Source organism: Bradysia coprophila, unplaced genomic scaffold (assembly GCF_014529535.1).
Source record: "Bradysia coprophila strain Holo2 unplaced genomic scaffold, BU_Bcop_v1 contig_232, whole genome shotgun sequence".
Lineage (NCBI taxonomy): Eukaryota > Metazoa > Arthropoda > Insecta > Diptera > Sciaridae > Bradysia > Bradysia coprophila.
This window is the reverse complement of record NW_023503493.1, coordinates 21942284-21967117: the sequence shown is the minus strand read 5'-3', so window position 1 is coordinate 21967117 and position 24834 is coordinate 21942284. Positions and strand designations below refer to the sequence as shown.

The window sequence follows — 24834 nt, the reverse complement described above, 5'->3', positions numbered from 1 at the left end:
CCTCTTACGTTTCTCTGATATGTGTGATGTACGCATTTCTATTATGTGAATGGAAACAGGGATAGGAAATTAATGAATATTGTTCAATTTATCTGTAATTATTATAAACACAAACGTGTTTGAAGAATGTGAGAGTCTACATTCATCGAACACGAACCGATTTTAGAGCTTCGTTTAAGTGTAGCTTCGTTTCACGTGTGATCAGCTTAAGTGGTCAAGTAAGGACTTTTTTTTAGATTGGATAAGATTCATCTGACATTGACAGGGATGACAAAAATTTTGTCGTACATACCATAGTGCATCTTAATGCTAAAGGTGTAAAAGATTTTTACGATATTGAAGTTTCTGCGATCAAAAGAAGTAGCAGACTCGATAATTATGCTGTTATCAACCAACTTCTTCAGTCGTCAACCGAAATTTTCAGGCTCTGTAAAGTATTCGACCTCAGAAGCCAAAACCACTTTCAAAAAAATTCGTCGAAGTTTTTGTGGCTGGTATGAGGTCATCAAAAACCGAAAACCAGTACTTTTCTCACAAACATTTCTGCAGTTACACGAACCGTACAGGGTCGTGTGGAGTGTCATTAGAAAGGTAACTAGAAAGGTATTTGCATATACCTTCAGGAAAAGTAGAGCTTACGGAAGTTTGGTAGCATCTTCGATTCAACTTAAACATTTCAACTACGCATAATTAGTCGTAGATGCTTCCAAACTCCAAAAAGACCCTATTTGCCCTGAAAGTACATAAAATTACCTTTCTAATGACACCCCACACGACCATGTACGTTTCGTGTGCCTCGAGAAATGTCTGTAAGAAAAGTGTAAGTTTTCAGTCTTTTTTCGGTTGAAAACTTCAACTGTACATATCTCAGTGTAGATGAATTTCAAAACCCAATAAGACCCTATTTGCCCCGTAAGTACATGCAATTACCTTTCTAATGACACCCCACACGATCCTGTACGGCTCGTGTAACTGGAGAAATTTTTGTAAGAAAAGTGCAAATTTTCGGTTTTCGATCACCTCACACTAGCCACACAAGCTTCGAAGAATTTTTTTGAAAGTGGTTTTGGCTTCTGGGGTCGAATACCTTTCTAGGTACTTATAAAAAATTCCAATAGAAAATGCGTCCGATTTCGGTCTTCTGTTTTTCAGAAGAATCCCTCCTTACAAACTTTTGAGAGTCTTGTCCTATGAATCGAATTCTCCACAAACATTTTATTCAGTAAATGTGTAAAAATGGTCTCCTTCCTGATGTTACCTCGTTACATGCTTTGCTGCAGATATAGAAATCCGTTTTACCAAATATTTAAATAAAAATTATGAAAACAATCGACATATTAAAATCATCACTTAATGACGACGTAACAAAAAATTGTTGTCACTGACGGGAATCCACTTTGTAATTTAATTGGAACAAATATTGCCTCTTCAAGAGTAACATGTTGGAAAAATTGGCATTAAAAAAACTTGCAAAACAATTTCGGAAATTTGAGAGTAAATTACATTTAATTCATAACTCCACCTACTCAGAAATGTTTTATCGGGAATATTGAAATTTTGTGAATTTGTATTTAAACGTGTACCAGCAACTCAAACGTATAACAACATTTTTTCTGATGTTCATTTAACGGATTAAATATTAATTTATTTCACATTCATCAAAATATAAAACATTATTACACAAAAAATGTTTGCCATATTTATTTTTCGTTTCTTTTTTTTTTTGTTTTATTATATATATTTTTTAGTATTTTTTAATAAATCTATTTGAATCATGTAAATTGGATATACAATTTTATTTTTTCATTTTAATTTTTATTTACAAAAAAATGTTTTCTTGTTATTATTTTGCATTCATTAAAAATATATTCAATAATGTTCAGTTAAGTCAGTTTTGTTTATTAAGCAAAATCGATTATATCGAACTTGAATACAGCATGTGACAGTCATTTTTGTGTCGAAATGTACTTCATTCGAACAAACTAGCTGTTTCATTTTCCAGCAACCGTTCATTTTAAGAGAAATTTTCAATGTACCACCAATGAAAGTAGAGACTAGATATCAAGGTTCTGAAAGAACAGGTTAAGACAACTCTGAGTTGACCACGAAGGCGGTGACACACAAATTGAGTTCAGCGGCTACGAAGTATATATGAAAAAGGCAACGTAACAAAAACAAAATTCCGAATTTTCCTAAAAAAACATTTTCTTTAAGTTGATTTCACACACAATCTGTACTGAGTGCGTTTATCGATATCGGTGTCACCCGCCCTCGTGGGTGTTCTAACCTGTTCTTTCAGAACCTTGGTAGATATGGCCAATAGGCTACTTCGCCGAATAAAATGCACTCACCAGCCGTGGGGTAAACAACCATTTGACTGAGTGAGTGCGAAGCAACAGAGATATATCAAAATATATGTCATGTCGTTTCTTCGCACTCACATAGTCAAGTGGTTGTTTATCCCACGGCTAGTGAGTGCGTTCCATTCGGCGAAGTAGCCTATTGATCTCGAAAACGCGCATAATTTATCAATGAAAGTAGATAAGTAGGTATGGCCAGTCCATACAAGTCGGAGCACATACGGATTTGCATGGCGCCACCTCAAACGAACTGATTTCTAGTGGAAATTTGCACTAGAAATGAGTTCGTTTGAGGTGGCGCCATGCAAATCCGTATGTGCTCCGGCAAGAACAAATTTGAACGTTTGGCCATACCTATCCATTTACTTTCATTGTAATTTATGTCGAAATTCTATGAAAATGGGTGCGTTTTATGTTCTCTTTGGTGGTATATGGCTATACCTCTTCCATATAGTTTCAATGTGGCTATTCATTACTTTTTTAGATGGATGACAATTTTTACCACGGTGAAATTACGAAAATTTATATTTTTAATTAATTCTTTTCTGTTTTTCAAAATTCTTTCAAACTCCATCTGATGCATGTAAAATGTAAACTAAGACACAAAATTGAATGCCGCTCACTGTGTAAATGTTTTTCACATAAAAGTGAAAAAGAATCCTGCGACGCGTCGTTAGAGATATTTTGCATCCTCCGTTGTGAATGTAGATTTAACATTTTTTATTATTTATCTTTCATTGACAATTGAAAATATTTTCGAACTTACCAAACAGAAAAACATATTGTATAGAAAGGAGAGAATATTGCGGTTAGTGAGTATATAAATTTTCTTTTTTTGATATGGTTTCTTTTGTGTTCGGAAAAATCTTTTATGTTTCTTTGACTTGAATGATATGAATTTTCTTCGGAATATCAAACGAATGAAATAATTTGAACTTTGATCAGTCCCCCTATTTTATTTATTTATTTTGTTTATTTTTTTCACTTATTTTTCATTTATAATATTTTTTAATCAACAATATCGTACTTTTTTCCAATCTTCAATATTTACAATTTTCTTTTTAAATTACAAAATTCGGAAGACTCTTTATATACAAAAAATACAATTTGTTTTAGAAAAATTATTTTTCTGTTCTACAGGATTTTGATTTTTTGTTTTCTTACAAAAAAAATCGTCTTTGTTATGGCAGTTATAGTTGAAAAATAAAATTCACTGAAAAACTTGTTTGTTGTACGAAAGCTTCTCAAGTTCGACTTATGAAACAGGAGAATAAATCGTAAAATATTTTATAAAACTGACCGAGCATTGTTGGTATTCGCATTGTTGAACTAAAGTAATTTGACTCCGAAAGCTGATTACAAACAATGTTAAGTACTACTTGAAAAAAAGAGAATGAATTGGTTACAGCTGAAATGGAATGAATTGAGATGAATTGTAACCGGATTACAGATGAAAATATTTACGCATTTCTATGCAATTTTCCTAACTGCCATAATCGATAGTAATGGTTCATAACAAGAAAATCATTCTAGTCCAGCATTGCATCTATATCAACAAATTATAAATGTAAATATGTTCATTGCCTATACAACATTCGTGTGCTTCATCTGACATTCAATAAGGGTTGCGTTCTTTATGATCCTTGTCGATAGAATGACTGCAGTTTTGTAGGTGTAAATCCATGAGAAAATATTTGAAAAGACTCAGGTTTCATCCCTAAATCCTATCCCCCTCAAAGATAATAATTTTTTATTTCAATTAACTGTTTACCCCTCTCGCCTGCCTTTCCTTCCGCTCCATACAAAATTGTATATTTTTTCTGTGAAGAAGGGGAAGGAGCGCAAGGAAACTCGCAAATAGTAGGTCGATTCTGAATTATTACAACAAACAACAAACGAATATGTATTTGAAACATTGTACCCCGTATAACGAGTGCAGTAAATATATCTAAATTACCGAGGTAAATTATAAATTATTCCAATTGGCAAACATAGCATGTTTGCAATGCATGCCAAAATTATACAAAAAAAACTCGACTAATTATATGGTGTCTGGTTAACTGCAGGTCAAACCATGGATGGTATTTTGTAAATAATCGGAACAATTTATTTGGAAAATTTTAGTTTTCCAAGTGAATACATTAAAGCGATGCGTTACAGATAGAAATGGAGAGTAATATGAAACATACACATGCTCAAACACATATTTATGAGATTCGCACTTGCATCTTTATTGTGGTTAATCGCTCTTATTTATAGACTATTTATCTATTGATGTGATACCACCTCTCAAGTAAAGCATATAGTCACATCAGTTGAATGGAAAAAGTAGATGTGGGAACAACTCACTACGGAATTAAAGCTTTTTCATCAACATTATTGTAAAATATGTAAAATATGACGTCTCTAACTCCATATCCTATGCAGATCCCGGTAACCTAACGGAAATTATTTTCCACACAAAAATGAATAATTAAAATTCAACCGAAAGTCTTACGGCAGTGTGGGATTCTGTTTACGGAACATTAAAATGAAGTGAGTAAAAGTGTATATAATGCTGGACTGCCTTAAAGCAAGTAAAAAAGATATTCCCCTAATTAATTTGGTGAATTTATCCAACAGATTTTGTTCGTTTGCATGCACAACAAGATAAGCGTTACGATTAATTATTAGATTAAGAACCAGTTTGTATTTTATTTCTTATAATTTATCTAACAAAATTTAAATTAATTTTTTCTTCTCTCTTTTTCGTATCATAAAGTGCACTTATTTTAAAAAATTCTTTTTTTTTGGTTTTGTTTTAAATGTCTTCTCGAGCATAAATTATATTTAACAAAAAAAAAATCAAATCTTACAACCTAGTAAATTCATATCGCGCACTTTACATTAATAAAATTAACGAATCCGCATTAAAAATAAAAATGCCCTCCCAACATTTTACAACGGATTTTCGGAATGATGTCGGATTTCGCTAGATTATTTACTCAGCTACAAAATGTTTGCTTATTTTTTCACTCTCTTTCTACACAGAAATTAAAAGTAACGATTATAACAGTAGCACCAAACACAAAGTTAAAATTTTCAAATTTGCTTCCACCAATTTTTTCACATTACTGTTGTAGAATGGTGTTATTTGCGAGGGTACAGAAGCCGCCGGCATTTGAGTGTTCCGTGTTTTTTCAATGCCACTAGACGGCCGTACCGGAACTTGAGTGTGAACTGTTTTAATAAAATATTTAATTGACCATTATGGCGATAAATTATGGTGTTAGGAGTTTAAAGTAATACGAAAATGGAGAAAGGAAATATGGTTGCCCCCAGTGAGTATGAAAGGATTGAAAATGATAATATTCCATAAATAGAACAATGTATACAACACTTTTCGTCTTACCTTCAACGGAGCCAACAATTTCATTCTGCTCGAGAATGATACTTGGAATTAATGTTTCCTTACCGCGGTACGTATCGTGACCTGCTTTATTGTTATGGCTTTGGTGTTGCTTTCGTCGTGGCTTCACTGTTGTGTAAACGTATGGTATGAGTGTCGTTGTTGCTGGCTTGGGCGGTAGTCTCAGCTCTAAATAAATGTTTTCGAGAACAAAGAACGTAGTTTAGAATTTTCATAAATTTCATTGATTTATTGCCTCAAAACTTCAACTTAGAAGCATAACAAAACACACAATCTTTAGATGAAATTCTAAAGTCCTGTCTAATGCTATATTCATATCGCACCAACCATAAACGTCACCGAAAAACTTTCAAATGTAAACTTAAAGTTAAACAATTACCTTGTAGTCGTATGCGAGCTTCGTGTTTACCCAACGCGTTTATCGAGGTGCAAGTGTAGGCACCAAAATCATTTTTTTCTAATTTTCTTATGGTTAAATTCATTTGCCATGTATACGCGTTAATCAGTCCCTCTGTGATCAAATACTTTGGTCCGTCGTGTAATTTAATGCTGCCTTCTGTGTTGGTGAACGAAATTAAATTGAATTAGAATTTCGTAAATATAAAGTTTCAATAAGTAGTGGAGGAAATACAACACAGCCCGAATCAGTCTGGTCCAAAATGACCCAAAATGCATCAAGAAAGCTGATGGAAGTGGAGAGAAATCAACCTGAATCCTTACTTTACGAAAGATCATGCCAGAAAAAAACGTGAATGTACGCACTATTACAGCTAACTCCTTGTAATTTCGTCGAAGATGTATTGTATGAGTTGAGTCATTGCAGAGTTATTAAACTCACAGATTGGACGAAATAGGATGTATAAACAAAATTTTCGGAGTTGAATCAAGTATAATACGTCAGATGATAATGCAACTGAATGTATGACAAGTTCATAGTGAAAGATTACAGTTTAAGCTTCATATTCTTGAAACATCGCACCGGAAGTAGCAAGTGAACCTGATGAAACTTATTCTTCATAATTTAGTAGCAGTAGTCGATTGATGAGTTCAAGGTAATGTGGTATTTTATAGCAAAATATATGTTAAAACAAATGAAGTAATAGATTTTGCATCCATGAAATGCTGACCAGTATTCAGCAAAATACAACATAGGTTCATCAGTTCATTTGATTCCTCACTTTTACATGACCATTCCACCAACAACTGTCCTGATCGTCGTATAAATCATCTAATATTTAACGTAAAATTCATATTATTAAAATCTTACCATTGCGGTACCAGCCGTTTAATGGTTTCGGGAAAACTTCAACAAGGCACTCCAAAAGAACATGACTTTCTACCGGAGCGCCAACTAATTGATTTACGGCCTTCACCATTGGAGCAACTGTGTATGTGTGTGATAGCGATGCGTTAATAAAAAAATAAAATGGGAAAACATATTTAGAAAATTTTCTCTTTTTTTCGGAAGGAAAATTAATTTCTTTTCTTTGCAAAGTGTATATGAGGGCAATTTTTTTTTTAATGAGTCATTGTTTATGATCTAATTTTGAGGTATTATTAGCGGTTTTCCCATGCCCACTTGACGAAAAGTTTAAAGGTTTTCATTTTATGATAAATTAATTTTCGTATTGTTGAGATGTCTGGAGAACTTTTGAAAAGGGAAGAAATGAATTTTGTATATATGTCGTTTGGGCTATGGGAAATTAATCAATCAAAATTAATTTTTAATTTGAATTGAAGCCATGCTATAGCTGTATGAATAAGAAAACGGTATTTTACCACTAACTTTTATAATATCGTGAAGTTAGCGCTAACATTAAAACTTTATATGCCAATTTAAGACTGAAAACTTAAGTGATTATTAGCAATTGTTTTGGGCAGACCGATTCAACCCAGTTTTTCTAACAAAAAATTTTGGACGACGAAAAATATTCCGGAATCGTCCTATACGGAAACGCGGAGTGCGGAATACGAAGTAATAATCTGCTGCAATTTCATCAATGCTTGTTTCGAACTGCTTCAACATAATACCTGCTTTACAATATATTTTACTAAACCATTTATTCGGTTAGGCGAAACCATGGGAACTCAAAACATAAGAGCGATTCTTTGTTAATTGTATAAAAAAAAATCATTTATGAGTACATCCATGAGAACGTGAATAAACTTTTACCACAGGCCATCAAAATATATATAGAAATTGTATTCACGTATGCCACACATATATATATGCAATAAAGTAAAAACCTTTATACGTACAAAACACAGCAACAATACTCACAATTAACTTGGACATCAAAACGTTTCGAGACGGAGGGCGGTATACCATTAGAGGCTATACATAAATATCCTCCCATATCAGTTCGGTGTACTTGCTGCAGAGTTAATCTTTCCCCTTCAACGTGCTTAACAACTACATGTAAACATAAAACCAATGATTTTAGTATTTTGCGAGCGACGAAAATTTTCTATTTTTTATATATAAATTACATTGTTTATCACGTCCTTCAGACCGAAGAACAATGTCCTTGCCTCCTTCTCGTCGCCATTGTACACTGGGTTCTGAGAGTAAGTTTTTAAAAGTTAAATAATTGCATGTGCAGTTAATTTGATAAAATATTCGTCTTTTGTTTTGATTTTCACTTTATAGTATGAATACCTGGTACTCCTGTAGCAATGCACACCAACTGTATTTGGCCGCCTTCATTTGTGATACCTTCATCCAGTGAACCGGTGTTCAATTCAGGCTCATTTAATATATCTGGAGGAACGACCACATTCAAGTGACCGGACTACAATCACAATAAATAAAGAGAAAGTTTTGGAAAATAACCGAAAACAATTTATGCAAACTGCAAAAAGTTCTTTGTTCATATATTTACTTTGGGAAACATGTTGAATGGAAAGGAAAGGGAAGATAAAACAAAGTTCCCCATACTAAGAACAATGGGATATGTGTGTAGTGTATGTGTGTGTGGCATTTAATTGTTTTTCCAAAAACTTACTTGACTTCGCATTGGGTCTGTGTTGACCTGGCACATATAGCTGCCACTATCATTCAGTTGTACATGAGCTATATGCAATTTCCATGTATTATGTCCATTGTGGGTGACTGATAAACGTTGGTTCAGCGCTACCATGTGGGTATGAATGGCGAGAATAGCTTTGGAATCGGATTTAATCCAGGCAACCTATTGGATATATGATTTTATTCAAAATGAGGATTTTAATTACGATTAAAGTGTAATATGGCACACAGAAACATTATATCTAGCAGTCGCGACGAGCTCAACGGTTGAGGTTATTATGGATAGTATTATGAATCCGTGCAGTAAAAGATATTTCACTGAATTTTCGAATATTTTATGTATGTGGGAAAGTGTACAGCTCTTTGTTATCAATTTTTTTGTAATTGTATGACGTTTCGCATACTTGACATATGAAAACATTTTTATATTGTAACGTAGCAGCAATACGAAAAGTGAAATTAATTAAATAATACTAGATTACATTGGATGCTGCGGAGGTAGTTCATTACATGAGGGATCAATTTTGTGATACGAGCCGAACTCACAAGTGTGGTTTTAAGCAACAAGCTTTGGGAACGGTTATTTTGACAAGTGTAGAGTTTGCATATCCGAGCCGAAGGCGAGGTATGCAACTACACGAGTCAAAATAACCGTTTCCAAAGCGAGTTGCTTAAAACCACACGAATGAGTTCGCGATTTCACAAAATTGATTCCGAGTGTAATGAACTACCTCCGCAGCATCCAATGTATGCTGTTTTTTTGCCTATTCACCCGGAATATTGTTGTTACGAGTACATTTTTCCACCCAAGGACCTGACAGTTCAAAACCAAAAGTGTTCAAGAAGACACTAGCAGATACTTGAATACCAAAAGATTATTCTAATTTAATGTATAATTTCACAACATTTCTGTCGCGCTATTTCATTCACTACATCACTACCAGACTAATGATAAACATAAAAAATACCGATAGCACAAAACCAACAAAAAAATCTGTTGTTGCATTGAAACGTTTATAAACGAATCTAGTCTGCTCATGAAATTGGCTCACACTTCTTCATAACATTAATTCCGAAAGCATCACTGGCAACACTACTGTTTTGATGACATGTTGACAAACTACTTCGACTGTTTTGTTTTTGTGAAGTGCTAGATTCATATTTTGCGTAATATTTGTCGATTTATTTACATTTTTTTTTTCAAATAATAACAGGTCTACTAATTCTCTACAGAATCTAGTAAAAAATTAGATACCATTCCCTCTCATTCCCTCAATAAATTGAAGAAGTTTAACATAAAATGCCTTTTTAGATCACATACATTTTCCCGTACTTGCATGGACAGCATGGACAGAATGAAAGGGGATGAGTCAAAATTTGATAATTGTTTGTCTCCAAACCCAATTACTTTTCAGAAACGACCAATCAAATCATATGTTATTGGCAGGATCGCTAAAAATAAGTAATGGTATAAGGGTAATCTGTCTTTCTTTTATACTAATCCGATTGTTTAAAAATTGGAGGAAAAGATTTTTTTAAACAGACTAAACCAATGTCCAATCGATAGAAGTAGCAGATTTACTGATCTTATGGCGATATGCTTGCCGTTTCTAAAAAATCAATAAATATAATTTTGGGAGAACGTCATAGCGTTAGATTACTATCTTGGGACATATGATAAAGAGACGCTTAGGCGTAGATGTTGAAGTATTTTCTACTTTACATTTTAAATCATATTAGAAAGTATAGGTCATATAGCGCAATACAGTGATCACTTGACAGAATGCTTTTATTTTCCATTCGCAACCTGACAGGACGTTTTTAATTTTGTATGTAACAGTACTGCACTGCATGTATATACATTATATTTCCCAAGCTACATTAATTCCACATTGACTCGACTCAATAATATAGAAACTAATTTTAAAAGAACTTCAGAATAACTAGAAGAACAAAAAAAGTTGCAGATAGTTCAATGTAGTGACACCCTCAGTATCATTAAACTTAATATCCTCTGTCTCATCTGAACAAAACTGTGAGAAAATCCATTTATCCTTCAATGTCAGTTAAAACAATTTGAAAATGTAAGTACTGGATATTTTGTGTATACATTCAGTTCAAAGTGAATTGAGTGTTGTATATTATGGTTCGCTGGTGAAAACTTTGTAATTTTAAGTTTTCGGTGACTTAGTAGTAACTTTATAAATCCGAATTTCATCAGATTCTCGAGCCATAAAAATTTCGTCCAGTTAGACTTACGAGCGAGAACATAAATTCTAAGATAAAACAACCAAAAGATGGTGTACAAAGAGAGTGAAATCAACAATAATATACGAACATAAAACGCTTTCGCATGCTTAATCTTAATAATGTTCCCATAATCTATTATCCTCTGCGTTCGGTATTCAACCTAATAAATTCGATATTCAATCATAGTTGAAAAATGTAACAATGCATCCGTTGGAAACACAAAAGCTCAATCTAATACATTAAAAAATATTGTCATTGTTCAAGAATTTTCTTTTATTTTTCACATTTTCATGTTATGCCTTTGAACCATAGACACCAACACACGATAGATGTATGCAATATGTGTAAATATTTTTATGTTATTTTTCATGTTCGAGAAAAGCTTTCTCATTTTCTTAAACGGAAAACATTTGCGTCTAACCGAACCCTCAAAGTAAAAAGTTAAATTATACTCCTCTTCTTGTCGCTTAAATAGTTATAGAATTATGGCATTTTATGTCTCTCTAAATAAAACATATGGCAGCCAGACATGATGATAACAAAAATTGTGTTCAAAGTCCGTATTATATGTGAAAAAGTGAAGTGAGTGTGTACGTTCACATAAAGTGTTCTGTTTTAAAAATTTTCAAAGAACGACTGACTCATAAATTCGGCTGTTATCATATGCTGTGGACGGTTTTTTTTGTGTATGTGTAAAGGTTAAATATACGAGCAATATTATAGATATTAAAAAGTTGTTCTTTATTTTGCTATGTAGAGTAAAAAAACGAACTTTATGGATATCACATATATTTTGTTATGGAGCGGTATACAATATATTTTTTGGAGTAAAGTTTTATGGTTCGCTTTTCACAATTTAGTTGCGAGCAACTTTTATTAGAATTATTTCAGTCATTCAACATGAAAGTATTTTGTGCAGTTTTGTAGCTGATTGTTTCAGTGCTTTTAAAAAATGCTTTTTGAAATGCCTTTAAAAAGGAAAAATCACAAAAGCGAATCGGTGTATCGTTCTATGCACCGAAAACAATTACCCTGGTTTTAACTCCAAACATTTTATCTCCAATTTCACCGCGATATGCGATCTATAGTGTGCAATTAGTTCTTTCAATCAACACACAAACACAGGCTACTGCTACCGCACTACCACAGCATGTTGTTAATTTAGTCACTAGAAATGTTTTCATCATGAAGTTTTCATTTTACTTTTGATCTTCAATCAACAATTTTGTACGTTAAAGTGAAAAATAATTTATGGTTGATTAATATTACAGTCCGCAAAAAATAAGAAGTCATCTGTTCATCGTTTATAATCCAACATCTTCCATATCCACGTTCTATAGGTGACTGTATCTTGCTGGATTTCACATAAACAGAATAAAATTTAATTTCGTTTCTTAAGGAGGGAAAATTAATGACAATTTTTATTTGCAATACAATAATAAATAAGGATTGAAGTTCATATTAAAACTTATCTTCAACTATAATAACACCATGTGTACTTAACATGGTGAGTATAACGACAAACGAGTTCGAAACTCACAGTGCCGTTCAATGCCTTTATTGCTAAAATTACCGAAATTTACTAAATCTACCGAAGAGTCGGTACATTGTCGGTAAATTTTGTTAATTTTATTGTAGATTTCAGGTAATTCGGCAAATGAATATATTGACACTCAATCTTCATTGAGTTTCAATAACTAATAAATGAGATTCCACATGAAGTTTTAGGCTAAAACAAGCGCACGTCTGATATCCTAATATAAATAGAGAAACCACTGTAAGATAATTAGATCCATTGCATGCATGTAATACAGGCTGGGATAGATATTAATAAACCAATATAATTATTTGACTCATTCATGCATAGATGCTCGTATAGTTAGTTTTAGTAGAGGATCTGAGGAATCTTAGGCTTATGACAAATGAATAATGTAATGTATAATGAAAACAGAATTTGCTACTTTGAAATATTAATACATTTGCATTTCGACGTTGTCTCGGACCGATGGCTCCATCGCCTCGATCAGAGATATCATTTGACAATAATTATATCAAGATAGGTTTGTCGTTTCAAAAAAAAAACTTTTATAGGATTTCAATGGATCGTATAATTAAATAAAATAAAAAAAGAAAACCGAATCATGTTGGAACAAATAAGATCAATATTTCAGTTAAAAAAAATCAGAACGAATTTATTTTCTTCTCTTCTCATTTTTCTCGATACGCTAATCTACATCAATTTTCATGATATGAAGTTTTTTATGCAGACCCCATTGCATACAGAGGTACTATAGAGATAGTCCCATATCTATTTAATGTAAAATCTCGAAAGCACCAGTCGTATAGACGAAAATCTTCTTATTTTTCACAAACAAATTCTAAAAAAAATTTATGTGCAACTTTTATTAGTGAGGCTGCATATTTCGTATGTGAATATGACTAGATATGGGAATAGTGTGTTGTCGATATAAATTTTATTTTATTTACCAGATAATTCAACATTGTGCGACGATTATTCTGTAAATAATGGACTCTTTGTTCAATATTAAATGGCCATTCATTAAATAAATAAAAGCAAAATCAATAAAGCAGTTGGCTTCATTCTCAACAATATAATTTTTCATTTAGTTCGGATGTTAATCTGATGGACTTTTTTTTGTTGTTGCAGTATAAAATAACAAACAAACAAAGTCTATTATTGAAATAATTGATATTTTGTCAGTACGTGTGTGATTAATGTTGAACACATTCATTTACATTGGTTAAGCGGGCATGAAAGGTAATCCTCTGATAGAATAAAAATATTTTCTGTCATTACATTCGAATTATATAAAGTATTTCCTTGGTCGCTTTCAGCATAGAAAACTTGATAAACATGAAATGTTACGTCGAATTTTGTAAACTTGGCTTCGCCTCAGATCTACCAATTTCAGAATAATTTTTTTCATTGAAGTTTAACGCTCATTTCTGAAAAGTTGATTGATGTGGAGGATTACCTTGGATTCAGAGTTGGACTGGCTACCCAGAATTTGTTGAAACCGTTTCCGACTTCTTTCTTTAACTAAAACTAAAAGATAAAATCGATCTTGACGGGTGGTAATGTCACAAGCATTAAATAGATCTAGCCAGATTAATTCCACGCAAGCGTATTGGATGTGAGTTGAACAATAAGAAAATTTGTAACGAGAATGTTTCACTCTAAAGAAGCGCCAAAACTTTATGCGGTGCATATTTCTTCAGGATTATTCTTTCACAATCGGTTTAGTTAGAATAAAGCTTTCTTGTCAAAAGAGAACAAAATTAAAATTTGACAAATTTCTTTTCTATACCAAATCCAACTTAACCAGAGATAAAATCCGTCTTTACCTATTAGCAATGAAAATCCGTTTATTATTCTTAAGGAAGTCGACATCACACATATAATAAGAACTTCAGCAATCAGAATTCAACAAACTTTTAGTTTCTTCACTGAAACCAATCGACAAACTTATGCCAAAAATTAAACGTGAAAACATTTTTTATACCAGACGCTTCCTATCTGTAACATCAACGAACGAAAAACTTTAGAAAATATTTAAAACCAAGCATAAGTCGGAACTAACTGAAGAAGCAAAATATTTTCGATCGAAAATAAGTAAAACACGAAACTTGGTTAAAACAGATATGAATTGAGTGATGGTGGATTTACTATTCAGTTCATGCAGAGTTCTTTCAATTTTTAAAAAGAAAAATCTACGAATTTTGATTGATGGAAACGGTTGTTATTATTGGGTGAGATACGATTGAAGACGGATTGAATTTAACTGAATTTGAATACACTCACGCGAAAATATGAATTTCTCTGATCAAAAATTATTTATCAATATTTATTAGATAGATGAACTTGAGACCTGCGACATTTATGGATTGAAGTCATTTAGCTAAGTTTGCATTACTAAAAACTATTAACAAATTTCAAGATTGTTGGAATTATAGTACAGAGCTGTAAGATATCATAAGTTACCAATTTGATGGTAGAACAACTGGAGAATTTTAGACAAGTTTTGTTTTCCCCATGGATTGGATATCATTGATGATTGATTTACGCCATTATTACAAACGAAGCACATGCTACTTAATATTCATCCAATTAATGATCAATCAATCATCTCTTCGAAAGTCAATCACTATGTATATAGTTTGTCTGATAGTCTCATCGGCAAGATATATAATTTCGCAGTTCAAAACATAGACCTTGTCTAACTCTCTTTCTATTTTTGTATTATATACCCTAAAACCGTCACTGGTTAATTCACTCGGAACCAAATCAATAATGTATTATTACACATGTAGAAATATTCGTTTGCATCCTGAATTTCTATGAATTATTATTAAAATTAATGGTTTATTTCCTTAATGTTTTCGGTTTTGTGATGTGCACATACACATACCGAATTTTGTTTATGAATAGTGTGTGGTTGAAGAGAATCCGTAATTTCATGTTACGATCATTATCATTTGAAATTGGAGGTGTTTCGAGATATTGTTTTTAGATATGTTTGTGGATAAAGATGACTGATACGCTTTTGCTCCAATGTGTACACAATAGCATTGTGTATATGGTTTGGTTAAATACAAATAAGTTACAATACGTATTACAGAAAGTACAACGCGTTAGTACACTATTTATATACGGTGTAGCCAAGGGGAGGCATGATGAATAATAGCATGAAACGAACGATGTGTGCTGTGATTTCATTAAAATGATATGCCCATTAAAGGGAAAATTTCTATTTATTAACAAATTTGAAGAATTAAAAGCTTTGTATAAAGTCGTGGTCATGGTATTCTAGGTTATTACGAGGGCATTATGAGTTTGGTAATAACGATTTGTAGAAGATTAATTAAACAACATTCGACGCAGTCCGCTCACAGTCAGAGAGTTTATGTGGATGTGGATATGAGAGTCTTTTCACATAAACCTACGACAAATTGTAACGCTACCTAAGTTGGAAAATGTTTGTTCTTTATAAAGCCATTGAATGACTGACATTCACGTCACATGGAGAATGAACTCATGACGAAAACGTTGATAATTTGTCTTTTTCTACACGACATACGAATATGTTCATTTGAAAAGCAATCTTTTGAGCGATGAAAGCTCACTGGAGTATACGCCTATCCCTCTTAGGGCCTCCTAGTTTTCAGGCGATTTTTCATGTGGTACTTTACGATCGTTTTTCTACATTCTACATCACGGTCAAAAGTCGATTAAAAAAATGTTTTGCCCAAAAATAGGTCACAAAGCTCTACAATTCAATATATGGGTATTTCTCACATTGTAAAAGCTTCCAATAAAGTTAGATTGAGTAGGAGAATGAGGTCCAGGTTGAAGTAATCTGACCATCGGTTGTTTTTTTTTCCGCTCCTTCACAAGCTGTTTCATTATTTCACCATCGAAATGTGCTCCAAAACATATTCTATCTTCACAATAAAAATAAGAAAACACCATCCGCTGCGAATCTGCCGTGTCATGTGGAATATAAATGTATGTGATGTGATATTGATGTTTATCAATAATGACACTTCTTTAAAATCTAATTCCTTTTATTTTTCAAACTTAATCAATTTAAAATAAATTTCTAATGGAACCTAGACGACTCGTTTACGGAATATGAACATGAACCGTATTTCTGGTTCAGCACTTACTTTTTCGACGATTAGAAACTTTTTCGGATATATATGCTGGAACAAATTAAAACTTTCAACTTTCAGACACACCTTATTCTACGACCCATTAGAGTTTTATATATACTTGTTGTATACTTGCACGATTAACGTCACCTACCCAGTAATTGATATTTAGTTAGACGACCTTCCTTTTCAGTGACGATGACTTAGTCTCGTAAATAATGGAAAAATAATAGGGTCGTGACTGTGTACATATACATTTTACCGATAATTGATATAGGAACAAGAATAAGTACGATTTTTTGTGTTAATTTCTATTATTCGGAATACCTTGTGAACTAGTGATAAGAAAATTTTGAAATCCTAACTTCAGCATACCGTTCAAGCTCAACCAATTCTTTTCTCTAAACTCAATGCATCCCTTTTGTTGAGTTAATAATACAGTTTTAAATTCGAAAATGTGTACAGCTTTTTGCTCTAGTTGAATCTACCAGAATCCAAGTATAAGTAATAGTGGATTTGCTACATTTATACGTGTTATAAGTACTTTCAACCAATAATAGTCTAGAACAGGTATGGCCGATCGGCGAATTCGTCTTAAACGGACTCACATTTTATGTCAAAATAATATGAAAATGAGTGCGTTTAAGTACGAAAATCAAATTTTTATGTCCTCCGGGCGGACAATAGACCATACCTGTTTTACACTTTCATTGCTTTCAACCCTGAGGTATCTTTCTATGTCACCTGTTAAATTCAGCTGAAACGAACGAACTGCACAAATTCGTGAACGTATCGCTGTACGTAAACTTTCTCAATCAATAAATGACCTCCAAGCCATGAAATGAACAAGTGTTTTTTTGCGCCCCACACAATGATTTAGCAATATATACGTCTGCAACATATTTATTTATTTCCCTTTATTGAGTTCATGACATTATCTGAACTCTGTTTTGGAACTACACTTAATCTACAAATATACATCGATAAAATAAGACACTAAACTTTCAGTCATTTCTTATTATACATATTCCTATCATTCCCAGTCACTTTCTCAATATTTTGCCATTAATCATTGATACGACAAACATGTTAACTTGATGTGTGTTCAACCGAAAATATATATTCAACACTTTCGTATACAAAACACACAGGTTTGCCATTTAGACTTTATAAGCGAACTGTGTAGGGCATGCGATGCCAAGGTAAAAACAATATCAGTTTTGCCATTTTTGAGAATGTAATATTTAAGTTTGACACATTTTATAAATTATTGCCAGTTGAGGCATTCAATAATAACATTTATGAATACCGACATCAACATGTAAGCACATAACGGGTTGGGTATTAAATTTTCCTTCCAGCCAATTCCATGACAGAAAATTTGCTAAGCAGTTAATGTTACTTATAAATTTTCTATGAAAATTTTCCAACATTGCATTTCAACGCAAGCCCGTCTAACGTCTCGTCTAATATTGCCATGCCACATGAAAGATTATATTTCAACCGAAAAACGATTTCTGGAAAACTTTTCATGTCACACAAATCTTTTGTGGGTTTTCTAAAGTGCAAATATAGTTTCCCAGATTATAATGTATAATGTCGTCGTCTGTATGAATGTTGTGTAATAAATGTTCATCTCTATATACACACAATTACATTTACTTATAAAATGTAAAGCACATAAACCAAAAACATTTCCATTTAAATAATTTTCAAAACGTTTATAATAATCTAGCGACTCTGTTGGAAAATTGTTGGACTATCGTATGAATGTTCTACATGGTAAAAAGGATAAAATGGTACTCATGAAATTATTCCAGCAATCGCTTCGTATAAAACACTGTAGAGAGACGAGATATTTCATTACTGTATAGCTTAAATGCTGTGGATGTGTGTAAAAGTTAAGGAAAATTCCTCAAATTTTTTTCCCCAACTTTATGCTTGCAAAATAAAATTGTTTTGTTTTAAAGGTTCTTTGCAATAATTTTGTGTTGAATGTGTACATAGCTCTACGTCGTAGCTGTATTTAAACACACACTATGCACGAATTGTTTGGTTACCTTCTGGAGAAACAATTGGATTTAACGTTTTAAAGGTGGCATTTAGTCTGGGATCTGCTAGTGTTTTTTTAATGTAATGGTCGTTCTGTGTACGTTGCACATATGGTTGTTAAATGTTTATGAAAACTTTGTATGAAATTTCCGGATAAATTCTTGACATTTTAAAATGATGAGATGCATGCAAAATGGATTAATTAACGTGCATTTTTCAAAGCCTTATCCGATACGGATAGGTGTAACAGTGTTACAAACGGAAACAATTTATAAATTCTTCAGACTTAATTGAGAATTTTTTTTGTCCGGACTATTTAGCAGTAATATTTTACATCGAATGTGAGAGACCTTTTCCGAAATGGTCCAACAGTTATGCATAAAAAAAATTGTCGAGTTGTTAACAAAGTGGAGAATCAAAATGGAAGGGAAAAATGAATTCATTGAATTTCATTTTTAGTTAAACAAATAAAAAAATTTACAAGATTCAACTCAGTGAAGACTGATTAGATGTAGGTTTATTTGAGCTTTGATGCGAAATTGTTGAACAAATAAACCATAAAAACGAATTAAAAAAAATGAATGTTCTCCAACGTCAAATACATTTTCTCTTAAAGAACTGTCCCACAGTCAAACAGTATATTCTAAATAAGTATTTTTTGCTGGCTTTGAATTTACGTCTGAATGTCATATAACTCTGAACTACCAGCACTCTTGCGACACACATCCAACTATTCCAAAAAGGATGATGGAATTGAAAAGAAAACAAAAATTACGTTACATTCTAGGTCAACATTTGCTCGATTTGTTGTCTTTCTATAATGTCGAAAATGTTTCAGATTTGATTGCATGCCGTGTACGTATACGTTCCGGTTTGAGAACGAAGTGAATAAATAACTTCAATTAAATTATCTGAACTGAAAAACTTGAATGAATTAGCAATTAAGCGAAAAGTGGATTTTTTTTTGTTTGATCTGATTATTGAATTGGAGAAGTAAATCTGTTATCATTGCAGCGCACGAATACACTCTTTTTATGCAAAGGAAAAAATCCGAATTTCATTTGCCAATTTATATGCTCTTACACGTTTCACGAAAAGGTAGCTAGCTCAACAACAACATTTCTTTGAGTTTGGTGTACCATAATTTTAAATCGTAGAATTTCATTCACTTCACAACACGACCGACGATGACGTCACACAGACGGTATTTTCAAGCAATTTCACAGTCTACCTCATTCAGCGCTATGTGAAAAAGTTTTTCCGTTTTAAAACATGAAAATATAATTAAAATAAGTTTTCGTTACCATCCGAAGGATCTATAAAGTGGGATAGCGATAAGTAAAAGTAAAAAAAGGAGTGAAATCTGTAAGTCTTAAAAATGTCACGAAAAGTTTTTTTTTCTTCTTCTTTAATTCGTTCTTGAAGAATTTAGGTTGAATTCCATGGTGGAGAAATAATATGATTTTAAATTGAAGTTTTGCAAATGTGTGCAATGAAGAAAGAAAAAACGCAATTTTGTGTTGAGATAAAAAAGAAAGTTTTCTCGTTAATTCTAAAACTGTAATTATGACTTAAGCAATAAAAATACGAAAATGTGGAGAGAGAAACAGAATGGTGCTCGGTTAGTACTCATACAAAATAAAACGAAAAAGGAAGAAAAAAAAAACTCTTACCCGAAAAGAGCCTAAATCATTCACAATACAAGTGAACTGCACATCTCGACCTTGAGTGGCTGTCAGATTTTCCAATGGTGCTAAGAATTCGGGCATAATGTCTACGGATTGATTGTGCCCTGTAACATACGATTGGAATAAAGAAACAATTTCGAAAATTTACGACTTTCTTCACTTACCGTTCACGAAGATTGCAGCCATCAAACAACTGAATAAAATCTTGAGGAAAAATTTTTTGAAGATGCGCACGCTTGTCATTTTTGTCATTGATTTTTCTGGAATTAAACAAATGAAATTTTGATTAAAAAAAAACAAATCGTAACAGTCAACAGCAAAACACGCGACGGACTGCGTCGCGCATAAAATGAACAAGACGATGGTAATTTTTTCGAAGTCACTACGCTCTGACCCATTACCCATTGAAAGCAGACAATTTAATTGTTCACATTAACATCTTCTTTTCACGTTGTTTAAATTCAGCTGTAAATCCATCTGCAAAAAAAGAACTTTTCTTTCGACAAAAAGCACTTTCAGCCTATTAAATAGATACCGATACATCAAGCCAATGATGTAATAAACCGACAAAATGCTGGCATGAAAAGTTTCCCTAAAACAAGAAATTTCCCGTTGAAAATTCATTGTCAAACTCTCTGTCTCTTGCAAAAATGTTCAATCACAATTTACATAAAAACACGTCTTTTAATCAAATTAGATGAAGTCAACACAAAAAGGCAGAAATATCGATAACAATAAATTTCCCAGCGTTTTTCCATTCCCTTTTTGTCTTCTTTTGTGTCTTAATTTTTTTTCAATTAAATTTGAATCAATTACTTTTCACTCTACATTTAACATTTTTTTTATCTTTCGATGTGCTCTTTTTCATGGAGCAAAAAGGTAAAAGAAGATTATATTTTGTTAGTGGTACAGCTACCGCTACTGCTGCTGCTCGTGTATTCAATAAGTTTTACTTTCATTCCAAATTATACTAAATATGGTTAATGTATATCATCATCATCATCACCATTTTCGATCAGATAAATGAAATCATTTTGTGTTTTCAATGCCGAGAATATATCTTTCTGTCTATACATCTTTTTACTCAACTTAATGTATCGTCAATATTGAAGCAGACATTCCTTTCTATATCTATGAAGTAGACTAAACAAAAGAAACCAAATTATTACGTCAATAATTGGATATTTTCGTAGAGAGACCCTTTAAAATTCATAAAAAGTAGAGAGTAATTGGATTGTGGAGTGGAGAGTAGTTTTTAGGAATTATAAAAAAACAGCAAAGAGTTTTTCTTGATTTAATTCCTTAAGTTCACAGCTCGACGGAGGAGATGACTGAAATAACTAGACAAATTCAGATTATAAGTGAAGTATCTCGTATCCAGATGAGTATCCGAGGGCTTCAGCCCGAGGTACCTGTACTCATCGTGATACGAGATATCAAATTATTTCACGTGTAAAGTATAACGTTTTACTTTACGAGCGAGGGAAAAGGTTTTCACTAGCTTATGCACGGTAAAGTGCACTTTACATCAGTGCTTGTGACAGGGAAATAAACTTACCGTCCACAAACATGTAAAATGTGTTACGTCACTGCTTGTAAATGCTTGTTTAGGCACGTGTGATTACTCCACTCGCCTTCGGCTCGTTCCGCAAACCTCACACTTGCCTAAACAAATATTTACAAACAGTGACCTAACATACTATTACTATACAAGCGTTTAACTACTGATCTTTAACTGCTCTTTTTGAGGGGGAGTTTCTTGTCAAAAAGATTATTTTGAGGATGCATCTGAATTTTCTGTTAGAAGTTTTAAGAAATGCGACTGCTTCCAAGTTGCAAAGTACCGTGAGTGAACTAAATACATTACCGCTTTGGCACAAAGATTAAAACAAATCAACTTTGATGATTATGATGCTGGCAGTTCATCCAAGAGACAACGAATAAATCTAGTTGTTGTACTAGAATAGAACAGGTTAGTTACGAGCCTCTTTCAGTTACGAGCCCCTGTCAGTTACGAACACTGAAAGAAAATAGCACTCAAATATGATCTTTAAAGCGATAAAAGCAGGAGCAATACAACTAAATTAAAGAAGGCTCGTACAGCTGAATTTTTTTATAAAAATAATTTTTGACCGTTAAAAATTTGAATTTCGTATGAAAATTTAATTTTTTTTTTCGTTGTTATGTTGGATTTCCATACAAGCCTGTCTGTTAAAATTATTTTTATAAAAAAATTCAGCTGTAACTGTCCTTATTACCCTTCTAATTTTAACTATTTGTTTATTATTTAAAGTAATCCCCAAGGCGTGGTGCTTTAGCATTACAATTTTATATATAATATTTCGTCCATATATCAGTCTCCTTCGAATGGGGAGGTGTTGCTGTTGATACAGATGCTTAACCGTTTCTAAATTTCTATTAAAGAGTAATAGCCTCGATTTTATCATAAGCGGCTTTCTTTACTAAAGAATTCCTGATTTAAATTGCACGCGCCATTGCACAAGAAGCAAGTAAATAAATAAATTTAATATTTTCCGACGGAAAAATAAAATGTAGGAAAAAGCGAAGGATTTTGAAACGAAGTATTTGTTAAAAGCATAATATGTAACACTATCCGACCTGATTTCCCAACCACCGCACTGTTTTAAATTCCCATTTCCTTCACTCATATTTTATCTATCGCTGCATAACGGTTCCCCTTCACTTAGGTCAAGAATGTCTTCGCACTGCATATATATAATATATAATAGAAAGAGAGAGAGAGAAGAGTTTGAATATACATCAATTTTCCCGGATTCAAAATCGAAGAAGCCATCTCAGCACAAAATTTTCTTATTTTATAATGGTAATGTAATAGAAATAAAATTTAATTGTTTACGTGCCCGATGAATTCAATGAGTTTGATGTTTTATTTTATGGAAATTTTATCTTATCATTAAGACGAACGAACAACGTTTTTGTTTTACGATATTAGATTTAACGTACATTTTATTATTAAATTGAGATATAAATACAACATTCACTCCAGTTCCAATAACCAATTCTATTTAAATTTTTACTCTTCAAAAAATTTTGAATTTAATGTGTACGCAGATAGACATCCACACCAACCTGTTCTACATATAGATAAACATTATGTTATGAGTCGACGACGCTATTCTCTATGAAAATTTCAATAATATTAAAAGTATGCTTTAATAACAGAAAAATGGCATTTATGTGCGCTTTTTTCCATTGAAATGAAACTGTAACTATTGTATTGTGTGCACGAAGAAAGTTTTTAATATTTAATTTTGAATATACACTCCACACGTGTTGAAAATGTTCGAATTATATTTCCTATGCAAAAGAAATATAATTTTTTTTAAAACTTTCGGATAATATAAAAGTTTTATATAGTTTATGGTCGTTAAAGTGAATGAAATAATATAAAAGTAAAACCATTTCAATATCGGATGAACCCGATGTTAGCTTTTATGCATTTTAATATTTTCTCGTATTTTTTAAAGTGGATTTTCCTTTTATTATTTAGAAAATTTAAAAATGCTTCCACTTTACAATTTAATTATGCATTAATAGACAGAGTAATTCTTACATGACATATATTTTCACTGTCAATCTTTGCACAAATTGATTGATTGATTTTTTTATTCCGACATAGTGAGGTCATGTCAATAAAAGTTTTGGGATGAATTGTAAACTTGAGGCGAATGATTATTTTTTTTTAGTTCCAATTCAACCATAATTTGTTTGTGCTACTTAAATGTTGATGTTTGAACAAGGGATGGCCTACAAGATTTTTTCATGATATCTTGTAGAAATTCGTGTAGGATGAAAATCACACAGATTGTTAGGAATCCAAGATTCTCTGCGGCTGGTATCTACTTTTAGAACGAAAGATGAAAATAAAATTCTTGGAATACGGTGAATTCGGTACCATCATGGACCTTAGGAGGCTTTGTGCCTTAGCCCATACAACGAAAACAAGTCATCTTTATTAAATAGCCTCAATACGAACAACACACACTTTACGGACAATAGCGGCAGAGTGTGTTGCCTCCGAATATTTTCTATGTTATTGCTGGAAGCAGTGCTACGCAGTGCTATCCGTGTGCGTTTGTAACATTTAGAAATATTTACTTTCGTAATAGGGGTTGGAATTCCATAAATTTAAGACGAGCGTCGGAACCTTTGGAGTAGTTCCATTTTCGGTTAATACATTTCAGAATCAAAACGGGAAATCTTTTCGCGATCATAGTTGCTCCTCAAGGATTCGTTCAGTTAAACTTGTGAGACTATTCGCACACGAATTTATTATCCTCTTCATTTGTTTTAGTTGTGATTGTGGATTGTTTAATTTTTTTAAAGGAAGCT

The 24834-nt window shown here is 32.5% G+C and overlaps 1 protein-coding gene across 3 annotated transcripts in view; it reads right to left on the bottom strand.

Annotated features, from left to right (window-relative positions):
* Positions 1-3471: 3471 nt before the first annotated feature.
* Positions 3472-24834, bottom strand: part of LOC119076320 (lachesin) — a 47621-nt gene continuing 26258 nt past the window's right edge. For all 3 annotated transcript variants that reach the window (XM_037182989.1, XM_037182990.1, XM_037182991.1), the window contains exons 2-11: positions 20625-20720; positions 20446-20564; positions 8775-8960; positions 8429-8561; positions 8260-8331; positions 8051-8182; positions 7037-7153; positions 6149-6325; positions 5752-5937; positions 3472-5579 (exon numbers count right to left, since the gene is read on the bottom strand). In XM_037182989.1, coding sequence (XP_037038884.1) covers positions 5407-5579; positions 5752-5937; positions 6149-6325; positions 7037-7153; positions 8051-8182; positions 8260-8331; positions 8429-8561; positions 8775-8960; positions 20446-20564; positions 20625-20712 — 1383 coding nt within the window. In that variant the 5' untranslated portion in view covers positions 20713-20720 and the 3' untranslated portion in view covers positions 3472-5406. The remainder of the gene's footprint in view (positions 5580-5751; positions 5938-6148; positions 6326-7036; positions 7154-8050; positions 8183-8259; positions 8332-8428; positions 8562-8774; positions 8961-20445; positions 20565-20624; positions 20721-24834) is intronic.